The sequence below is a fragment of the Bufo gargarizans genome, chromosome 2 (assembly GCF_014858855.1).
Source record: "Bufo gargarizans isolate SCDJY-AF-19 chromosome 2, ASM1485885v1, whole genome shotgun sequence".
NCBI lineage: Eukaryota > Metazoa > Chordata > Amphibia > Anura > Bufonidae > Bufo > Bufo gargarizans.
In genome coordinates, this window is record NC_058081.1 from 681,085,225 (window position 1) to 681,108,530 (window position 23,306).

The 23,306-nt window shown below is 43.0% G+C and overlaps 1 protein-coding gene across 1 annotated transcript in view; it reads left to right on the top strand.

The window, feature by feature from the left end:
• Window positions 1-18,484, top strand: part of LOC122926961 (POU domain class 2-associating factor 1-like) — a 71,378-nt gene extending 52,894 nt beyond the window's left edge. Inside the window, exons 2-5 of the mRNA XM_044278489.1 lie at window positions 14,782-14,912; window positions 15,647-15,689; window positions 15,772-16,052; window positions 17,426-18,484. Of these exons, the coding sequence (XP_044134424.1) occupies window positions 14,782-14,912; window positions 15,647-15,689; window positions 15,772-16,052; window positions 17,426-17,749 (779 nt within the window). The 3' untranslated portion in view covers window positions 17,750-18,484. The remainder of the gene's footprint in view (window positions 1-14,781; window positions 14,913-15,646; window positions 15,690-15,771; window positions 16,053-17,425) is intronic.
• Window positions 18,485-23,306: the final 4,822 nt, after the last annotated feature.

Below are 23,306 nucleotides of genomic sequence, written 5' to 3' on the forward strand. Positions count from 1 at the left end.
ACCCCCTGTCATTGATCACCCCCCTGTCATTGATCACCCCCCTGTAAGGCTCCATTCAGACGCCCGTATGTGTTTTACGGATCCACGCATCTATGGATCGGATCCGCAAAACACATACGGACGTCTGAATGGAGCCTTACAGGGGGGTGATCAGTGACAGGGGGGTGATCACCCCATATACACTCCCTGATCACCCCCTGTCATTGATCACCCCCCTGTAAGGCTCCATTCAGACGCCCGTATGTGTTTTACGGATCCATGCATCCATGGATCGGATCTGCAAAACGCATACGGACGTCTGAATGGAGCCTTACAGGGGGGGGGGGGTGATCAGGGAGTCTATATGGGATGATCACCCCCCTGTAAGGCTCCATTCAGACGTCTGTATGTGTTTTACGGATCCATGCATCTATGGATCGGATCCGCAAAACACATACGGACGTCTGAATGGAGCCTTACAGGGGGGTGATCAGTGACGGTGGTGATCACCCCATATACACTCCCTGATCACCCCCTGTCATTGATCACCCCCCTGTTATTGATCACCCCCCTGTAAGGCTCCATTCAGACGTCCGTATGTGTTTTGCGGATCCGATTCATGTATCCGTGGATCCGTAAAAAACCCTGGCCCTGGCATTCTAGGGGCCCAAATGTGTGGCAAGTAGTTTGAAATCAAAATCTGTAAAAAATGGCCGGTGAAATCCTAAAGGTGCTCTTTGAAATGTGTGCCCCTTTGCCCACCTAGGCTGCAAAAAAGTGTCACACATGTGGTATCGCCGTACTCAGGAAGAAGTTGGGGAATGTGTTTTGGGGTGTCATTTTACATATACCCATGCTGGGTGAGATAAATATCTCGTCAAAAGACAACTTTTCCCATTTTTTTATACAAAGTTGGCATTTGACCAAGATATTTATCTCACCCAGCATGGGTATATGTAAAATGACACCCCAAAACACATTCCCCAACTTCTCCTGAGTACGGTGATACCACGTGTGTGAAACTTTTTTGCAGCCTAGGTGGGCAAAGGGCACACATTCCAAAGAGCACCTTTCGGATTTCACCGGTCATTTTTTTACAGATTTTGATTTCAAACTTCTTCTCACGCATCTGGGCCCCTAAAATGCCAGGGCAGTATAACTACCCCGCAAGTGACCCCATTTTGGAAAGAAGACACCCCAAGGTATTTTGTGATGGGCATAGTGAGTTCATGGAAGTTTTTGTTTTTTGTCAAGTTAGTGGAATATGAGACTTTGTAAGAAAAAAAAAAACATATTCCGCTAACTTGTGACAAAAAATAAAAAGTTCTATGAACTCACTATGCCCATAAGCGAATACCTTAGGGTGTCTACTTTCCAAAATGGGGTCATTTGTGGGGGTTTTCTACTGTCTGGGCATTGTAGAACCTCAGGAAACATGACAGGTGCTCAGAAAGTCAGAGCTGCTTCAAAAAGCGGAAATTCACATTTTTGTACCATAGTTTGTAAACAACGCTATAACTTTTACCCAAACCATTTTTTTTTACCCAAACCATTTTTTTTTACCCAAACATTTTTTTTTTTTTAAAGACATGTTGAACAATAAATTTAGGGAAAAATTTATATATGCATGTCGTTTTTTTTTTGCAAAATTTTACAACTGATAGTGAAAAATGTCATTTTTTTGCAAAAAAAATCGTTAAATTTCTATTAATAACAAAAAAAGTAAAAATGTCAGCAGCAATGAAATACCACCAAATGAAAGCTCTGTTAGTGAGAAGAAAAGGAGGTAAAATTCATTTGGGTGGTAAGTTGCATGACCGAGCAATAAACCGCTAAAGTTGTGGAGTGCCAATTTGTAAAAAAGGGCCTGGTCACTAGGGGGGTATAAACCTGTGGTCCTTAAGTGGTTAAGTATTGTATTTCTGTGTCACTGGTGCAAACGAGGTGTATTGTGCCGATCACAAATGCCTACAGGTTACCCATAGACTGAACAGCCACATTAAAATATCCCTCACTGCAGGAGCCTCCTGTCCCTACATTAGTTAGAGCAGAATGGCGGCGCAACATGGCATTTATGCATGCATGGTCATGTGCTGCATCGGCCAACACTAGGCATGGCTGTGATGGCTTCCAAGTGCCCACAGCTGAAAAGCTTGTTGATTGGCTGCGCTGCAGCCTTTCATTGAGCTTTATTTAAAATCCGAACACTGAAAATTGATTTTTGCGCCAATGTTCAGGTGCCCGGACACCGTAATGTTCGGTACGAACCCTAACATTCTGGTCCTGGTTTGCTTATCCCTAATTGTAACTGATGACCTTTCCTCATGACGCTGTTATGAGCGCCAATGCCTTCTCAAGAGCTGATCGGTGGGGATCCCAGGTGTCTGACCCCCACCGATCAGCTACTGATGACTTATACAGGGTATAGGTCGTCAGTTAAAATATCCCAGAAAACCCCTTTAAAGACATGTCAACCACTAAATCATGTTATTGAATGACCTAGACGTGTGCGTGCTACTGCTACGGCTGTCCACTCATGATGTATTAGTTCTATACAGGAATGTTTAACAGGAATCACAGTAGCGTTAGCACACGGGAGGTGTCCATGGAAGGTGTCTATGGGCCTGTATTGTAGTTCTTTTCATATGTAGATATGATGTCCATTATAGTTCACATTGAACATTTATTTCCCGTGACTCAGCATGAAAATTGTGCAAATATAGGAACAGATCTCAAGCAGTGGTACTGTATGTCCTGCAAATAGTAAAGATGAAAGGAGGTGTTCGGCAAAGAGGGGGGAGATTCCCGGGTGCGTTTGGACTACAGTATAAATGTACTACTACCGCAATATACTGCATTGATGATGGGCATATGGGGGATTAGGAAGCTCTATGTCCTGAATGACTTAGGCATAGCTCCCAAGAGAGATGACAGATAAAAGTAGCCTCTAGCTTTTTTTGTGTCCCGTCTTGTGTCCCTCCAAATGCCAGCTGCAAGGTTCAAATAAAGTAACAGCCAGAAGTCAGCAGGCGAAACATGCCCCCATATGTAGTGATAGCCACAGTGCCAGCCTCATTCCATACAGAGTCCTGCTTGTCAATGGTCTTGCATTTTGGGGGGGAAATCCTGTGAGCTGAGCCACAAAGGGCAGGGCTTATGTAGACCATGCATACAATTGGGCTATTGGGGCATTCCTAGGCACATGGCCCAAAGAGGTTGTTCAACATTTACCTTATTTTTAAAGTACACCCCACCCCACTCCATTGGACCTGTAAAGAGAAGTATACGTGCCCTCCACCACTTTCTGGCTATGTGGATCCCTGGTCATAGTGCTTCTGGTCCCCGCATGTAAACTTCCTGTATGGATGGGGTCACATGCACCACTGCAGCCAATGACTGGCTTCAGTAGTGAAATGTCTCAAAGTTGCACATGACCCATCACTGAGGCCAGTCACTGGCTGCAGCACCATACATGACCCCATCCATGCAGGAACTTTATATGAAGGGAAGATAGGTTCGTATCCTCAGAACTGGAACCAAGCAGTGGGGAGCAGGTAAGTATACTTCATTTCACAAGTTCAGAAGAGTAGGGGTGTAACTTACAAATAAAGTAAACTTTAGAGTTTGGACAACCTCTTTAAGTGCCCCAATTTTGAATTTTTAAGAGTATGCAACGTGATAGCCATGCGAACCTCCCATAAAAAGAACCAGTCACATGCTCAACCATACTCAGTGCCACCCATGTGTCCCACCATACTATATAAACTGCCCCCATCTACAAGGTGTCTGTCACATGGTCTCCCACATGTAATGCCTGCTGATTGCCTGCTTCATGTCCTCTTATATATATTATCTGGGAAATGCTACCCCCCCCCCCTATATTTCATGTCACCCATATATCGCCCATAAGTGCCTGCCACATGTCCCCCATTATAGCATCTACATAACCTCCTGTAGTGCCAGTAACATATACAGTGCCAGCTACTCATTATAACCAGCAAAAGGGCAAGTAGACGTAGGAGAAACGACTTTCTAGAGCACAGCTGTGTGGCTCTAGGCCACTGAGGAAGGGGAGAGAGGTCCCCGAAATGCGTTTGGCGTAAGTTCACCCCTACAAAGAGAGATCTGGACTAATTGCAGAGGACCGATGATAATTTGATCCGTGAAGTGCTTCACAAGAATCTTCGAATTAATATTCGTAAGCAATACCGGACATAACAGGCAAATCCCGCAAGACATATACCACGTGACCCGGACGAGGACGAGGACGCCAAACGGGAGAAGAAGACGCCTGTACAAGGTGGTGAGTGGAGACTTGAGACAAGTCATTTCTAAGCGCCGTTCCTGATACAGAAGGGGTAAGAGATCAATTTTCGCCTTACTCACCACGTACAGTTTATACTAATATTTACCGGACTACCAAGGTCCCGTTTTTCGGACTCTACTACTGTCTTTATTGTCCCTAAACAAGGGAATACTTCGGAGAGAATATTGTGACCATTAAGGAAGTAACCGTCTTTTCAAAAAACAGTGTTGGACCCGGAATTTTCCAGTTGTTATGAACTATACGCATAACCTCAATCAATTGAAGGACATATAGTACACACTTTGATTCAGTGTTGCCAGTGTGTTTTTATCCTGCGGTTCCATCTTACAGTATTCATTATTGATTTTATTACCATTTTTTATGTGAGATTTTATTCTATTGTATGCAATTGTATTTTATTGTATACCCTTTCAAGTGTGATTAATTGCTGTAATAAATTGCCACATTCTAATATGACCCACATAATTGAGTGCCAGTCTCATACCATTTGTTTCTAATCTTTTTCCTATTTGTAGTGGAGATGAGTGGTACCCGGTGGGGTCTTCTGCTGTTGTAGCCCATCTTTCTTTCCCATTCTGACATTCAGTTTGGAGTTCAGGAGATTGTCTTGACCAGGACCACAACCCTACATGCATTGAAGCAACTGCCATGTGATTGGTTCACTAGATAATCGCATTAATGAGAAGGAAGATAAGTTATTTACATGGGACTGTAGGGAGAGGACTGGTGTTATTTACATGGGACTGCATGGTATAGAAGACTGAAGGGAGATGAGTGACGTTATTTACATGGGATTGCATGGTATAGAAGACTGGAGGGAGAGGACGGGCATTATAATTTATGGGGGCACTACAGAGATGATTATGACTCCGGAGGGTACGGCAGGAGGTATTATTACAGGGGGCACTGCAGGGAACATTATAAATACTGTGGGCAGTGGTGGAGGGCATTACTACTACTGAGGGATCTATAGAAGTGCCTTATAGATGATAAGAAGTGCCCTATAGGGAGGCCTTATTAGTACTGAGGGCACTGTAGGGAGCCTTATTACCACTGTGGATACTATTTGTTGGTGACTTCCACCTGGCGGTGATCCCGGTGATGTTACCGGCACTGATTGACATACTTTAGCGCTGCCTTAGCCTGTAAAATGGCTAGGGCAGCGCTAAAGCCACCCCTCAATGCCGGTCTGTGTTGGGCCAATGTTCATATATGCCTGCATTATTGAGAAAAAAAATAATATTTGAATATATGCAAATGATCCTCTAGGACCAACAGGGGCGTTACCATTACACCTAGAAGTGTAATTCTACTTTGACAGGGCCTGGCAGTGAAAATGTCATCCCCCCGGGCCATGTTAAAGTGCAGAGGGCACGGCAGTTACAGAGAAACGGAGCCTCTAGGTGTAATGGTAACGCTCCCGTTTGTATATAATAGAACATTATTTTTCTCAGCAATTCGGGCACATAAGAACATGGTACCAACATAGATGCCTTCAGCTGCCAAGAGCACACGTAACAGGTCAGTCCTTTAATTGTCCAAGTGTATGAGGGAGTACTGAGGGAAAGCTGAAGGCCTAGGGAGAATTTTACCATCAGCTATGGAATTCATTGGGGGGAGTAAGCTGGCACTAAAATGCCTAGGGCAGCATCAAATCTAAATATGGACCTGGCTCCACAGCAGTAGCAGGATGTAGTGTCACACATTGCTCTGCTGGTCTGTGTATGAGGAGGAGCGGTGCGGCCGGGAATCTGCTGTGCTCCTCCTCCTATGTGTGACACTACATCCTGCTACTGCTGTGTAGTGCCAGTGGCTGAACTGTGATCATGAGGAACTAGGCGAGTATATTTTTTTTAACTTCCTGTGAAGGGGGCACATATCTGACCATTACTACTGTGAGGGAGCACATATCTGGACATAACTATGTACTGGCACAAAGGGGGAATAATTACTATGTGGGGGCATTAAGGGTACTGGGTGTGTATAGTTATGCTTTGGGCAGAGTTAGAGGGGTGATCTACAGTAGTATGAAAAGAAGAATATATATATATATATATATACACACACACACACACACACATATACATATACATACACACACACACACACACACAGTCCTGATCAAAAGTTTAAGACCACTTGAAAAATGGCAAAAAATCATATTTAGCATGGCTGGATCTTAACAAGGTTCCAAGTAGAGCTTCAACATGCAACAAGAAGAAATGGGAGTGAGACAAAACATTTTTTGAGCATTCAATTTAATGAAAACAATAAATAAACTAAAACAGGCTGTTTTTCAGCTGATCAAAAGTTTAGGACCACACCTCCAAAAAAAATAAAATAAAAACTAAACCCCCCCCCAAAACAGAAATCCAACTTCCAAACATGAACTCAGTAATGAGTAGCTCCGCCGTTATTATTTATCACTTCAAAAATTTGTTTCGGCATGCTTGATGCAAGCTTTTCCATGAGGTGAGTGGGAACATTTCTTCAAGTGGTGAAGACTGCCGCCCGAAGGCGATCTACTGTCTGGAACTGTTGTCCATTTTTGTAAATTTCCCTTGCCATCAATCCCCAAAGGTTCTCAATTGGATTTAGATCAGGGGAACACGCAGGATGGGCCAAAAGAGTGATGTTATTCTCCAGGAAGAAGTCCCTTGTCCTCCGTGCATTGTGTACTGTAGCGTTGTCCTGTTGAAAAACCCAGTCGTTACCACACAGACGAGGGCCCTCAGTCATGAAGGAATGCTCTCTGCAACATCTGGACATAGCCAGCTGGCCGTTTGACTGCCCCTGCACTTCCTGAAGCTCCATTGTTCCACCTGAAGTAAAAGCACCGCAGACCATTATGGCGCCCCCTCCACTCTGGCGCGTAGAAAACATCTCAGGTGGGATCTGCTTGTCATGCCAGTAACGTTGGAAACCATCAGGACCATCAAGGTTAAAAATTTTTCTCATCAGAGAATAAAACTTTCTTCCACCTTTGAATGTCCCATGTTTGGTGCTCTCTTGCAAAGTCCAAACGAGCAGTTCTGTGGCGTTCAAGAAGACAAGGTCTTTGAAGACGTTTTTTGTTTTTGAAGCCCTTCAGTCTCAGGTGCCGCTTGATGGTTATGGGGCTGCAGTCAGCACCAGTAAGGGCCTTAATTTAGGTCGAGGATCGTCCAGTGTCTTGACGGACAGCCTATTGGATACTCAGGCTCAGTGCTGATGACATTTTTTTGTGTCTTCCATTTTACTTTTTTGTTCCATAACCCTTAAAAAAATTTTTTTGTCTCACTCATTTCTTCTTGTTGCATGTTGAAGCTCTACTTGGAACCTTGTTAAGATCCAACAATGTAAAATATGATTTTTTGCCATTTTTCAAGTGGTCTTAAACTTTTGATCAGGACTGTATATATATATATATATATATATATATATATTTATTTATTATACATACATACGCACACATATACACACACATATTGTAAACATATTCACAAGATGTTTTTTTATTTGCACATATACAGTGGCGGAAATAATTATTTGACCCCTCACTGATTTTGTAAGTTTGTCCAATGACAAAGAAATGAAAAGTCTCAGAACAGTATCATTTCAATGGTAGGTTTATTGTAACAGTGGCAGATAGCACATCAAAAGGAAAATCGAAAAAATAACTTCAAATAAAAGATAGCAACTGATTTGCATTTCATTGAGTGAAATAAGTATTTGAACCCCTACCAACCATTAAGAGTTCTGGCTCCCACAGAGTGGTTAGACACTTCTACTCAATTAGTCACCCTCATTAAGGACACCTGTCTTAACTAGTCACCTGTATAAAAGACACCTGTCCACAGAATCAATCAATCAAGCAGACTCCAAACTCTCCAACATGGGAAAGACCAAAGAGCTGTCCAAGGATGTCAGAGACAAAATTGTAGACCTGCACAAGGCTGGAATGGGCTACAAAACCATTAGCAAGAAGCTGGGAGAGAAGGTGACAACTGTTGGTGCGATTGTTCGAAAATGGAAGGAGCACAAAATGACCATCAATCGACCTCGCTCTGGGGCTCCACGCAAGATCTCACCTCGTGGGGTGTCAATGGTTCTGAGAAAGGTGAAAAAGCATCCTAGAACTACACGGGAGGAGTTAGTTAATGACCTCAAATTAGCAGGGACCACAGTCACCAAGAAAACCATTGGAAACACATTACACCGCAATGGATTAAAATCCTGCAGGGCTCGCAAGGTCCCCCTGCTCAGGAAGGCACATGTGCAGGCCCGTCTGAAGTTTGCCAATGAACACCTGAATGATTCAGAGAGTGACTGGGAGAAGGTGCTGTGGTCTGATGAGACCAAAATAGAGCTCTTTGGCATTAACTCAACTCGCTGTGTTTGGAGGAAGAAAAATGCTGCCTATGACCCCCAAAACACCGTCCCCACCGTCAAGCATGGGGGTGGAAACATTTTGCTTTGGGGGTGTTTTTCTGCTAAGGGCACAGGACAACTTATTCGCATAAACAGGAAAATGGACGGAGCCATGTATCGTGAAATCCTGAGCGACAACCTCCTTCCCTCTGCCAGGAAACTGAAAATGGGTTGTGGATGGGTGTTCCAGCACGACAATGACCCAAAACATACAGCAAAGGCAACAAAGGAGTGGCTCAAGAAGAAGCACATTAAGGTCATGGAGTGGCCTAGTCAGTCTCCGGACCTTAATCCAATCGAAAACCTATAGAGGGAGCTCAAGCTCAGAGTTGCACAGAGACAGCCTCGAAACCTTAGGGATTTAGAGATGATCTGCAAAGAGGAGTGGACCAACATTCCTCCTAAAATGTGCGCAAACTTGGTCATCAATTACAAGAAACGTTTGACCTCTGTGCTTGCAAACAAGGGTTTTTCCACCAAGTATTAAGTCTTTTTTTGTTAGAGGGTTCAAATACTTATTTCACTCAATGAAATGCAAATCAGTTGCTATCTTTTATTTAAAGTTATTTTTTCGATTTTCCTTTTGATGTGCTATCTGCCACTGTTACAATAAACCTACCATTGAAATGATACTGTTCTGAGACTTTTCATTTCTTTGTCATTGGACAAACTTACAAAATCAGTGAGGGGTCAAATAATTATTTCCTCCACTGTATGTGTATATTTGTATGTGTGGTTTGGTGGGGGGCCCAAGTACATCCTTTGCACAGGGGCCCTTTGCTGCCTGTGTCCGCCTCTGGCCAATGAGAAGGCTGCAATGTCTTTGTCCGAGCGTAGCAACATCCCTAGCAACCAACAGGAAAGCTGCCTGCCCCTTACTATATAAGAACCTCCCCAGCAGCCCTTGTATGCAGTATTTTGCAGATCTGAGAGAACAGCAGTGTTATTGCTGTGCTCTCTGCTTTCTTGTGTCATTACATTAGATAGTTAGTTAGGCTACTTTCACACTTGCGGCAGAGTGATCCGTCAAGCAGATCCATCGCCGGAACTGCCTGCCGGATATAGGCAGTCTGCATGCAAACGGACAGCATTTGAAGACGGATCCAGATGCGGATCCGTCTCTGAAACGCATTCCAAGAATGGATCCGTCTCAGTTTCTATTTTTTTTTCACATTTTTACCGGTCTGCACGTGCGCAGAGCGGAAGGTCGGATCCGGCATTGCAGTATTTTTCATGCTAGATCTGACTCTAATACATTTCAATCCGGCATCTGATCCGGAATCTTTGACGGAGATAATACTGCAGCATGCTGTGGCATTTCCTCCGTCCAAAACGCCGTTCAGGGACTGAACTGAAGACATCCTGAACTGATTGCTCTCCATTCAGAATGCATTAGGATAAAACTGATTAGTTTTTTTCCGGTATTGAGCCCCTAGGACGGAACTCACTGCTAGAAAAGAAAAACGCTAATGTGAAAGTACCCTTAGTATATATATATATATGTAGGTTAGATAGTGATATAGTGTAGCTGAGGTTCTGCTGTCCATACATACATACTACAGACATACAGGGAGTGCAGAATTATTAGGCAAGTTGTATTTTTGAGGATTAATTTTATTATTGAACAACAACCATGTTCTCAATGAACCCAAAAAACTCATTAATATCAAAGCTGAATATTTTTGGAAGTAGTTTTTAGTTTGTTTTTAGTTTTAGCTATTTTAGGGGGATATCTGTGTGTGCAGGTGACTATTACTGTACATAATTATTAGGCAACTTAACAAAAAACAAATATATACCCATTTCAATTATTTATTTTTACCAGTGAAACCAATATAACATCTCAACATTCACAAATATACATTTCTGACATTCAAAAACAAAACAAAAACAAATCAGTGACCAATATAGCCACCTTTCTTTGCAAGGACACTCAAAAGCCTGCCATCCATGGATTCTGTCAGTGTTTTGATCTGTTCACCATCAACATTGCGTGCAGCAGCAACCACAGCCTCCCAGACACTGTTCAGAGAGGTGTACTGTTTTCCCTCCTTGTAAATCTCACATTTGATGATGGACCACAGGTTCTCAATGGGGTTCAGATCAGGTGAACAAGGAGGCCATGTCATTAGATTTTCTTCTTTTATACCCTTTCTTGCCAGCCACGTTGTGGAGTACTTGGACGCGTGTGATGGAGCATTGTCCTGCATGAAAATCATGTTTTTCTTACCTTGCAGACTTCTTCCTGTACCACTGCTTGAAGAAGGTGTCTTCCAGAAACTGGCAGTAGGACTGGGAGTTGAGCTTGACTCCATCCTCAACCCAAAAAGGCCCCACAAGCTCATCTTTGATGATACCAGCCCAAACCAGTACTCCACCTCCACCTTGCTGGTGTCTGAGTCGGACTGGAGCTCTCTGCCCTTTACCAATCCAGCCATCTGGCCCATCAAGACTCACTCTCATTTCATCAGTCCATAAAACCTTAGAAAAATCAGTCTTGACTTTTCAGCTTGTGTGTCTTGTTCAGTGGTGGTCGTCTTTCAGCCTTTCTTACCTTGGCCATGTCTCTGAGTATTGCACACCTTGTGCTTTTGTGCACTCCAGTGATGTTGCAGCTCTGAAATATGGCCAAACTGGTGGCAAGTGGCATCTTGGCAGCTGCACGCTTGACTTTTCTCAGTTCATGGGCAGTTATTTTGAGCCTTGGTTTTTCCACACGCTTCTTGCGACCCTGTTGACTATTTTGAATGAAACGCTTGATTGTTCGATGATCACGCTTCAGAAGCTTTGCAATTTAAAGAGTGCTGCATCCCTCTGCAAGATATCTCACTATTTTTGACTTTTCTGAGCCTGTCAAGTCCTTCTTTTGACCCATTTTGCCAAAGGAAAGGAAGTTGCCTAATAATTATGCACACCTGATATAGGGTGTTGATGTCATTAGACCACACCCCTTCTCATTACAGAGATGCACATCACCTAATATGCTTAATTGGTAGTAGGCTTTCGAGCCTATACAGCTTGGAGTAAGACAACATGCATAAAGAGGAGGATGTGGTCAAAATACTCATTTGCCTAATAATTCTGCACGTAGTGTAGTGCTGTGATGTCAAAATTTCACAACAATACTTAGTGCACCAATCACTAATAAGTAGTCAGACCTGTTAAAATGTGAATTTGCACATATTGCGCCAAAATGTTTGCATCATTAGTGCTGATTTCGCAATTACGAATATATTGGAGCACTCTATCTGCATATAAAGCTATTGTAATGTTCTGCCGTGCCAACCATTTTCTCCAGTCTCAGGAAACTTATACCAGATTAAAATATTTAGCTATAGTGACCCACAAATGTATTTTGCGCGCATCACACAAATATTACATTGCCGATTTATTGAAAAAAAAAAAAAACTAATCTCGAATTCGCAAATATATGACGAATATTCTCGATATTTTGTGAATATTTGGTAGAATTCGAATATTGCCCCTGCCGATCACTAGTGGTTGGCACTGATGGGGACACTGTTGCTCTTAGTCATGGGGCACTTTTCCTGCCCCTTTACAACACTGGTGCATGGAGGATTGTTACGTTTGCTTTGCCTTTTCTACAATAGCTAATTGGTGGCTGAACAATGGCACTCTGGTCTACTGCAGAACTTTTCAATTTACCAACAACCTTGTCATTTGGTAAAGCATTACTGACTTTACCAACTAATTTCACGTAACCACATTTTGCATGAGCAACCTTTGCTCTTAAGTAAATAATGTATGAGTCCGTGTAACTTCAAAGACACCATCGCTCCACCTGCCCGGTTACGAGTGTACCCTGCTTTGTTATTTACACTTGTAACCTTGGTTTCAGGAATTTTTATGGCAATTCTGCAAGATTTTTCTACCTTTATTATATACTTTGTTTCTATTAGCATAAACTTTATATGAACAGGATAATGAGGTTTATGGGAATAGCTGCCTATTGTTAAAAATTGCAGTTCTAGTCATCTGAACTTTATTTCTGTTTACTTCATACCTCGTTTTTACTATATCTTCTACACATATCCACTGTAGGGGATCGTCTCTTTTCAGGGGAGGGGGGGGGGGGGGTTTACACTCACAGATATCTTCGCAAACACAATTATAATGTCCTAACTCTTGCTTTATTTCAGCAAAGCACAGGTTAAGAAGTCGCAGCTTCAACTTATCACGTGTGACATCCACCAAAATAACAAACCCTTGCCCGGCTAGGCTCTAACTAAACACATAAGTGTATCCCTGACTCACCTAGAGAGCCCTGTTCACACATGGAACACAAATGCGGCTTTCCTCAGCCATTCAGTCCAGCAACCTCCAGGCTTCGACACTTCAATACCTTTTGGAGGATTGTGGCCCAGTAGTCCTCCCGACTCTGGCCTCGTGATCCTTGTTTCACAGGTGTCACCGCGTCCCCCAAAGTTCAGGCTATCGCCTAGCCTCGTGGCTCCTCAGCCAACCCGGCTGAGACCACTCACACAGAGTCTCACCAGGCCTCTGTCTGCACACTCTCCAGAGTGAGACACACCCAAGATCCAGTAGCAGGATTAAATAGGATCCCTGGACATGAGCATGGCCTAAGTCCCGGACTGGAACCTGGGGAAACAACACCTCAATGTTCACATTGCCACACCACATATCCATATGTCTTTATATTCCTTATACCCATTGTCCTTACATTTAGTTTGCTTGCATACCAGGGCTATATCCCCAATCCGCAGCCCGATATACACGCCTGTGCACAAGCGCAACCTCTCCTAGCCTCGGTGCATTCCATAGCACCGACAGCAAATCGAGTCTTGACACGCATGTCTGTCGCAATGCGCTACCTGTACAGGCGCGCGCCTTTCAAAGGGACGCCGCTCTCCCTCTCAGGCGGTTCACCTTTCTCATAGTGCGGATGCACATTGCCTTTCTGAGCGCTGACCACCATATCTCCTTACTCTCCCACAGTGGCACCAGGTATTCCCGGACATTACTTATACCATTGTATACTGCCTACCCTCTGCCTAACTATATTCTGCTTGATTGTTGACACTGTACCCTGCCTATCTCATATGTTATTTTACCTTCATATCGCAGTGTGTATATCCCTGACATATAGAGATAGCATTGCATCATGCTACATCAAGCCTTACCTTTGGATCCTGTGGACCTAATTAATACGAATTGAAGAATCTACATCTGTTTTCATGTTATATTACCATGTGTTTGACATATCTATATTTTTATTTGCATTCATTTTTTATTTTTTGTCTTTTCGCTCTAAGCACCGGTATATTTACCATTGTGACTGTCGATACTGTATGCTGACCACTGCCATTCTGTATGTTTAAAATCATGACATCCATATTGTTTTCTTTATTCTGTTATAGTTTGAAAAAGGCCGAATTGGCCGAAACGTAGCAAAAAGAGCCGCAGATTAAAAAAACAACACGTATGATCAAATAAGCTACGTTTGTTCGTGATATTTCTGTGGATAGCTCTTCCTGTTCGTGATATTCCTGTGGCTAGATCTTCAATACTGATTGGTGGGGACCCGACTTCCGGCACCCTTCCCGATCAGTTGTCTGAAGAGCCCGGGGCATTCTGGTGAGTGCCACAGCCTCTTCCAAGAGCAGTGACGTCAAGTTCATTGGTCACATGGCCTATTTGCATCTCAGTCTCATTCAAGTGAAAGGGCTAGGGCTGCAATACCAAGCCCAGCCGGTATACGCTGTGCTTGGTATAATGTTAGAAAGCACAGTCACTTCAAACAGCATAAACGTGGTGGGTGCCAAGAGTTGGATCCCCAACAATCAGATATTGATGACCTTAGCCCCTTTAATTCCAAAGCAAATGAATGTAGGCCAGACGTATTGGGCAGACGGAATGTATTATCACTGCAGGATCAGACTACACAAAGTTTGTTGGTAGTCTGTAACAATGCGGACATGGATTTGCATAGGAGCTGTTTACACAGAATGATAGGACAATTCAAGATTTATAAACTTAGCCAGGTAAATTCCTTCACATATCCACTCTTCCTTTTTGTCTTCTAGCTGTGACTTCAGATCAGCACCAGCAGAACCAGAACCGACCTTACCTTGGTGTGCGGGTCAAGGAACCAGTCAAGGAGCTTCTGAAAAGAAAGAGAGGGAACTCAGCTGCTACTAATTCCATAACGCCCACGGTAATGTGACTACACATGTCATAGCCGATATACTGTATATTTATCATGTATTACCTCTTATAACAAGGCTGCATTCTTTAATGTAAGAGGTTGTTCTGTTTTATTATGTTACACATTTTAAAGGGATTTTCTAAATTAAAATGTTTATGGAAATTCAAGTAAATCAATGAATTTTTATGTTGATTATATCTAACTGTAAAATTGTATATATAGGTCAATGTAACCTTCGAAGTGGTTCTCCAGGATTTTGATATTGATGGCCTATCCTCAGGATATCAACAAAAGGAGAAAATCCAGCTCTTGAACAACAGGAGACACTTTATTTAGCAGTAAAACTTCCAATCCTCATAGGCAAGGGTATAGTCTTGCCTATGAGGATTGTAAGTTTTACCTCTAAATAAAGTGTCTCCTGTTGTTCAAGAGCCGGATTTTCTCCTTTTGTTGATTTGCTGTTCCGGCCGTGTCCAGGCTGGTACCGTGCTCACCACAGGTGCAGCAGGTGAGAGCTGCTCAATCTTCTCATTTACTCCTATCCTCAGGATATGTATTTAATATCTGATCAGAGGGGATCCGACTCCAAGCACCCCCGCCGATCAGCTGTTTAAAAAGGCCACGGCACTCCAGTGACTGCTGCGGCCTCTTCCTACGTCGGTGATGTCTCATCCATCGTTCACATGGCTAATGTGCAGCTCAGTCCCATTTGCTCATAGTTCATCTTGTTCATCTGTTTCTAGGTGTCGACATCTTACCAGACTCTCCCACCGTACACGTCAGTAGGTAATCAGTCACTGAAATATTTCTGTATGCTGATAGTTTTGTTCAGCATTTTTTAATCCATGTCATCATCATTGATTTCTAGTCTCAAACTCCACTGACCACCCGTATGTTGATTTGGACGCTACAACATCATTGCTGCCAATCCAAGATGAAGGCACATTCTACACTGGATGGATTTCCCAGCCGCCCTCTTTTCAGCCTATAACACAATGGACAGCATGCCCAGAGTACATCTCACACGAGACTGTCAGCTGCCCGTATACAGGTGACATGTATGTGCAGCCCATGTGTCAGGGCTACACGGTGGTTGGTCCACCTTCAGTCTTGACTTACACCTCACAACCTCTACTTACCAATTTCACAGTAAGTCAACGTGTGTTTAAATTATATTATTTTTATTACCGGTAGTTCATCTAAAAAAACATATGTTAAAGGGATTGTCTAGTATTTTTATATTGATGGTCTATCCTCAGGATAGGCCATTAATATCTGATTGATGGAAGTCTAATCTCCTGCATCACCCCAGATCAGCTGTTCTGCAGTAGCTTTGAACTACATATAGCTCCTTCCACTGTGTAGTGAATGGAGCTGATTAGTGCTACTTCCATTGAATTCATAGAAGAGCTACAGTAACCAGTAACCATTTTGTAGTGGATGGAGCTGTGTAGTCAGTGTCAGAACTACTGCAGAACAGCTGATGAGGAGGGCCGGGTGTCAGACTCCCACTAATCAGATATTGAGGCCTATCCTAAAAATAGGCCATCAATAATACAATCCTGGAATATCTCTTTAAGGTCTAGAACTCAATGCTGGACTATAAGACTCCAAAAATGGGAAATGTAGTAACTGATGCACCACCAGGGGCAGACTGGGAGCTTAAAGTGACCCTGGATAAAAACCTAAAATTGGCCCCGTGTTGAAGGTGGGTCCGAATTGACAGAGGGCTAGGCAACTGAAGTAGGTTGAGCCAGCAATACTGTAGTGAAGAACAAGATACCCTCCCAGCAGAACTAAATGCCATAGAGCAGCACAAAATACTTCCGCCCATGCCACAGCATGAAACTGTATCATTGTTCTGGGGCTATCGATACAGTTGAATTCAGGAGAACACCTGCGGCCACTGGCCAGGTACATAAGGGCCTGATGCTCCTACATTAATTAATACTGAAAATATCAGCTCTTTATGTACCTGACCACGGCCAAAATGAGGGCTTGGATGGCCCTTTGGGTGTCGACCCACCGGGAAATTTCCCTGTAGGGTCCATGATCAGGTGCACGATTAGGTATTTGCATGTTCTTGCTAAAACACAGTGTGATAGCCATAGCACATAATTTTTCTCAGACCTGAGAGATAACTTGTTTATAGGGATTTAAATGGGTGATTCCCATCTTATGTGGTCCTCATCCACATCTCCAGAACAGTTGCTCCTCTCTAGCGGTGAATGGAGAAGTGTCAACTTGATGACTTTTATTCAATTCTAGGGGAGTCATGGATCGTGGTATCCTGGGGAGAGGGAGGACTGTTGCGCTAGTTGTAGGTTGCATCAATATTAAGATATCTCCTCCTCTCCTCCACTGTGTCTAGAGAAGTTGAAATTTTACTTACTATAACTTACTAATCTTTACTTACTAAATATGACATGAAAACCTGACATAAATGCTGTGTGTGAATCTAGCTTGTAATTTCTTCTGTCTGTTTAGTGACTTCTGAACATATCAAAACTTCTTCCTGACAGACAAGAAGCACCACTCCATGTGTGGCCACCCAGTTAGAATATGCAGAGCAGCAAACACCACTGACTTACTTCCCATGGCCACAGACCATTCCAAACCTTCCTACTGCAACTCATTCAATACCATACCAAGCAACGCCACCCACCATTCAAAGCCAACAGTTTGTCACAGTACCAATTCCTGTACAGGATTCTGTGCCAGAGGAACTTAATGAGTCAAGAGTGAGACGAGACCTCAACAACCTGCCAATGGAAAAATTACTCCAAGGAGAGGAAGGAAACGATTCCTATGTTCTAAATCACACTTTATCTATTGAAGGCCTTTAAATTATGCGTTCCTTACCTAGTGTAATATTTAAGAATCTGTGATTTGAGTTTTTGTGAAGAAATTCTATGTACGGTACTACAATTAGAGGGATATTCCAACCAAAAATCAACCATGTAACAACTGTGAAGATCCAATTGCTGTAACCCCCCCCCCCCCCCCAAAAAAAAAAATTGCAGATAGCTGAAGGTCCAACTGCTGTAATCCTCTCCAATCACAGATCAGTGGAGGCCCAACTGCTTTAACTCCCTCCAGTCACAGATTGGTGGAGGTCCAACTGCTGGAATCCCCTGCAATAACAGATTGGTGGATGTCCAACTGCTGTAAACCGCTCCAATCAGAGATGGGTAGAGATCCAACTGCTTGAACCCCCTCCAATTGCAGATCCTTGAAGGGCCATCACCTGCACCTCCCTCCAATCTCTAGAACAGTGCTTAGCTGTAAGTGTTACTCCCATAGTGTTTGTATGAAGCGGCAGCTCACGTGCGCGACAACCAGTCCATTTAGACTCCTCTTTGCTATGGTTGTGCAGTTGAGGGGAGAGCTGAGGACCAATGTCTCCCATTCTACCAACTGGTTGGGATCTTGGTGGTTGGCTCCCACCAAATTAATATTTTTCTCTTTTGTAGTGCAGATTTTTTAGTTGGAGTATCCCTTTAAGGACACATTTCATAACCAAAAAGATGCATAAACCTATTGTAAATAAATGTCAGAACAGTAAAATAAAATTTACATTATGCTTCATCAAGATAGAATCTCTACATCCTTTATACATTTGTAGTAGTCACTACCAATCAGCTAGTTGTCCTGTACAGTAATATTCTATCTCAGTGATGTCACTATGGTTCTCCTTGTGGGGAGCAATGGTGTTCCTTGTGGAGATGCAGCTGGTGTAAGGAACAGAGGCAATGTCATCAGGTGGTAAGTATACAAATTAGCTCTCCTCCAAAAGAAAGAAAGTTCTCTTTTGTGCCAGCAATAGGCATCTACCCTGTAATCAATGTCCAAAACCTTAAAGGATCTTCAGATTTCTGTAGACCGCTGTTTCAGGTTTTTTGCCCCCTGTGAGTACAAAGCAGGTGTTGGTTGGCTCATTTTTCTCAGATCTTTACTCTGAGGGTACAAACACAAGGTGCGGTCATGCCACGGTTGTGACGTGGTAATGCTGTGGTTTAGCACCTCATGACTGTATGAGCTGCCGTGGGTCTGCATTGTTAATGGCTAAGCGATACCCACAATGCTACACGGCTATTAACATTGCTGCCGTGTCGCAGATGTGTCACAACCGTGCAGTGTGGTCATACTGTAAGTTCACGTCACAAAAATTTGCATGGTAATTCAAATTGAAATGTTATGGGATTTCGATGCGGAAGTGCGGATTTTGACGCAGTTTTCATTGCAAACCCCACGCATAAACCATTCTGTTTGGCATATTGGATATTAACATATCCAATCCTTTGTTCATGTGGGACATAAGGTGCTTCCAGGAGTCTGAACGGACACATAAAAGGGGAATTAGGAGGTATATCAGCAGCTTAAGGCCTCGTTGACATTTTTGTGTCCACTTGACTTCCACAGAAAATATGTACGTGTTTTATCCATGAAGATGCCCTTGTTGTATCAGTGTTTGGTCCGTGTGGCATTTTTGTCCCTCACCGTGTCATCCGAATTTCACAGACACTGCAATTAGCAGTGTTAGACACTTACACAATTAGAAACTTTAATGAGCGTGTTGGTCCTCATCATGAATCAAAGTAGTGCATGTCTCCATGACTCCTTTCACTGACCCACAGTCCGTGGAACATCACTGATGTGTAAACTAACATATTAAAATCAATGGGTATGTGTGCTCTCCGCAGAAAATACGTCCGGAAAAATAGAAATGTCAACGAGGCCTAACCCTGCACATAGTGATCTTAGATATTTAGGGGCACATTTATTAAGACTGGCGTTTTAGACGCTGGTCTTAATAAACCCCTAAGCTGGCGGTGGTTCTGCTGAAGTTATGAAGAGTCGCCGCCCCCGTCCCCACTTATGCCATGCCTACTTTATAATAATGCACGAACGCACGAACAGTGCAGACATACCTTTATTTCTATGTTGAATCAAAATGGCTGATAAATTTTAAAACAATCACCTGTGCTACAATGACCAACTTAGCACTGCTACATCCATTGATATGTCCCTACGACAGCAGCAATCAAAAAGAGCAAGGGAGGAATTTATCATTGTAGGTGTGCTTAAGGCTATTTTTTAAACTGGAGATGCTTTGCGCACCTCCGCCAAAATGATTAAGATGGCGTTTTGTTTTATTAAATTTGGCGCAAATGTGATGTGGTTTCGCCACTGTCAGTGAAAGTCTGCAAGGGGGAAGCATCTTTTTAAAAAGTTGAACATTCTAAATGAGACATAAAAGTGTTCTAATCTGTAATCCCAACCAACTTTTCACTCCACTTTAGAAAGTGGCGAAGCTTATCAAAAGTCACAAAAAAAATTGCACAAGATGTTGCACGCGACATCGCTTGCAGCTTTTTACTCCACGAAACTGGAATAGCAGATTTGATAAATATCCCCCAAAGTGTGTCAAATTTCAAACCTTCCTGGAAACATTAGAACTAAGCATTATTCTCTGACTATATTTCTTCAACTTTTATGTACATGTCTGTCTCGCCCAGGAACGCCCGTAACAAGGTATACACTAAAAGAATGGCACTGTTTTGGAACGCTTACAATGCTGATAACATATTATATAGTTTAATCTCCATTACTAACATCTATAGATAAGTCAGGAATGAAGAACCAATTCATAACTGTTATATATATGGCTCATATCTATGCTTGCACTATCAACAAATAGGCCGACAGGAAATATTAAAATGCTTCATTGTGTCCACGTTCACACTGCTTTGAGTTGTCCAGCCCACACCTTTAGACTACACAATTAATAAAAGAACATATTCACCAGTGGAGCTGTTATCAGCAAACACCCTCATCTAAACAGTTTGCATGGTTTACTATGTGTACATGTGTGCCTGCAAACACAAGGTGCATGCTTCCTTTTATTACTAATGGTGGCCATCTCAGCAGAGCTTTACAAAGCCACACAGACTCCCTGCTGCTACATAGTATGAAGCCAGAGGAACTCTGCCTGCAGCCGTATGGCACCATGTTACAGAGAGAATGCTTCTAGGGAAAATAATTACTATAATGCAGCATGGAACATGTACATGGGTTTTTGACGGCTTTATAAGAAATCTATTCCATTGCATATTTTCCAGATTATTTTAAAATCTGAGTTAAACAGTGCAGGGCTCAAAAGCAGCTACCTGTAAGCAAATACTTTCATCCCCCTCCCCCATTTTCACAGAAATCCTTTTTTTTGTGAGGTTCAATTTAATTAAGCTGCATATATACATCATTACTGCAGCAGTTCCCAAGGTGAGTCAGAAATCTACCTATATGTATTAAGATGAAATTGAGCGTCAAGCCTTAATTGCTCTCATAAATATATTCAGTTTCCACAGGGTTGCAATTAAATTTTTGGGGGGGTTTGTTAAATAAAATTAAACCAGTTGTGTGTGTATATATATATATATATATATATATGAAGAAACCCATGGCACACCTTCTGTAAAAGGTGAAAAATGTGTCTTTATTCACACATGTCACAGCAGCGATGTTTCGTTCCCCTCACGGAACCTTTCTCAAGCCACTGCACCGTTTACAGAAGGTGTGCCGTGGATTTCTTCTTATATTTATACACCCGGAATCAAGGGTTGGACGCTGGCACCCGGATTGTTGTATTGGAGAAGTGCTGCCTAGTGATGATCGAGCATGCTCGGCCGAACACCAGTTTGGCTTGAGCATCTCGATGCTCGGCACATGCGGTATTCGGCAAACTGAGCTAAATAGCTAAAACTTTACAGACCCAAAAGTCCTTAAAGGGCTATTATGTGTGGCAGCAATATCTATTTTTAGCGCATCCTGCGCTAAATAGCATACAATAGTTAGGCCGTTGCAGACAGTGACATTAGCTGTGCCACATCTCCAGTATAAAGTGTGTGCACCGAAAAAAAAAACTCTGTGACATCCAGTGTGCTTTTTCCGTAGACGGTGTTCGCTGCGGACAGCAACATTAGCTGCTCCACAATTCCTGTGCAAAGTGTGTGCATCCCAAAAATATCTGTGACATACAGTGTACTTTTTCAATAGACGGTATCCGCTTCTGACCCTGTAACGTGTGCGCTGAAAAAAAATTCTGACATACAGTATACTTTTTCCGTAGACGGTGTCTGCTGCGGACAGTGACATTACCAGCTCCACTTTAGCAGTGTAACGTGTGCGCTTAAAAAATGTATCTTGTGACATACAGTGTACTTTTTCAATAGACGGTGTCCGCTTCTGACAGTGACATTACCAGGGCCACATCTGTAGTGTAACTTATGCGCTTCAAAAATTTAGTTGCGACATACGGTGTACTTTTTTGCGTAGACGCTGCGGACAGTGACATTATCTGCGGGATATCTCCTGTGTGACATTTCCACATCCCAAATACCTTTCGAAATTTGTTTGCGCAAACACTTCCAAATCCTACGCGACTGTACGTGTGACAGACTTTCAATCATATATAACCTTTAATATGAAGAGCAGTAAGGGACGGGGCAGTGGCCGTCAGGGCCGATCCTAGGGTCACAGGCGCCTGGGTGCAGAAATATTTCTGGCGCCCCCACATGGGCGTGGTTATCTTACTAACTCCTCCCCTTTACAATGTTTCTATGGCAACAACTTCAGCCCCCAACTTCAGCCCCACCAATCGGCGGCTCGGCTTAAAAAAAAAAAAGTCAAAAAAAAAAAGTCAAAAAAAAAAAAGTCCCGGCGGCTCGCTCGGCCAGGGCCGGACTGTGGATAAAAACCAGCCCTGGAAAAAGTTGCACACCAGCCCCACAGCATTGCGTCATTATTTACTTGTTTATAATAGGAGAAAGCATTCATTTTAAAACACGTGTGTAAACACGAATATGAACTTTGCCCCACGATAGCTCTTTTGTAGAACCCCCATAAAAACTTACAGTTACTTGACTTGGCCCTTGGGGATCTCGGACGCCACTTCAACACTTTGGCCGGGGGCTCGGCGGAGCTGATGTTGTGCTTTAACCTAATGAGAAAGATTTCATAATAAGGATTTGGAGAAGGGGCAGAGGGATAGCAGAGCAGGGAGAGGCTGGTGCTGCTACTAGGGGGTCATACCATGGGGGAGTAATAAAGCCCACCATAATGCCCAGTAGTAATAATTCTCCTTATAATATGCAAAACATTTGTAATGCCCCCAGTTGAGCTAATGTTCCCATAATGTGCCAATATAAAATACCCCTTCTCAGTGCCCCCGTAGATGACCCCCATAGTGCCCCCCCTTCCCCATAGTACCCACCATAATGTGTCCCAGTATAAAATGCCCCTATACAGAGCCCCCATATAAAATATCTTCTTTTTTAGCCTCAGTAGATGCCCCTATAGTGCCCCCCAATAATCTGCAGTAAGATGTGCCCCCATAGATGCCCC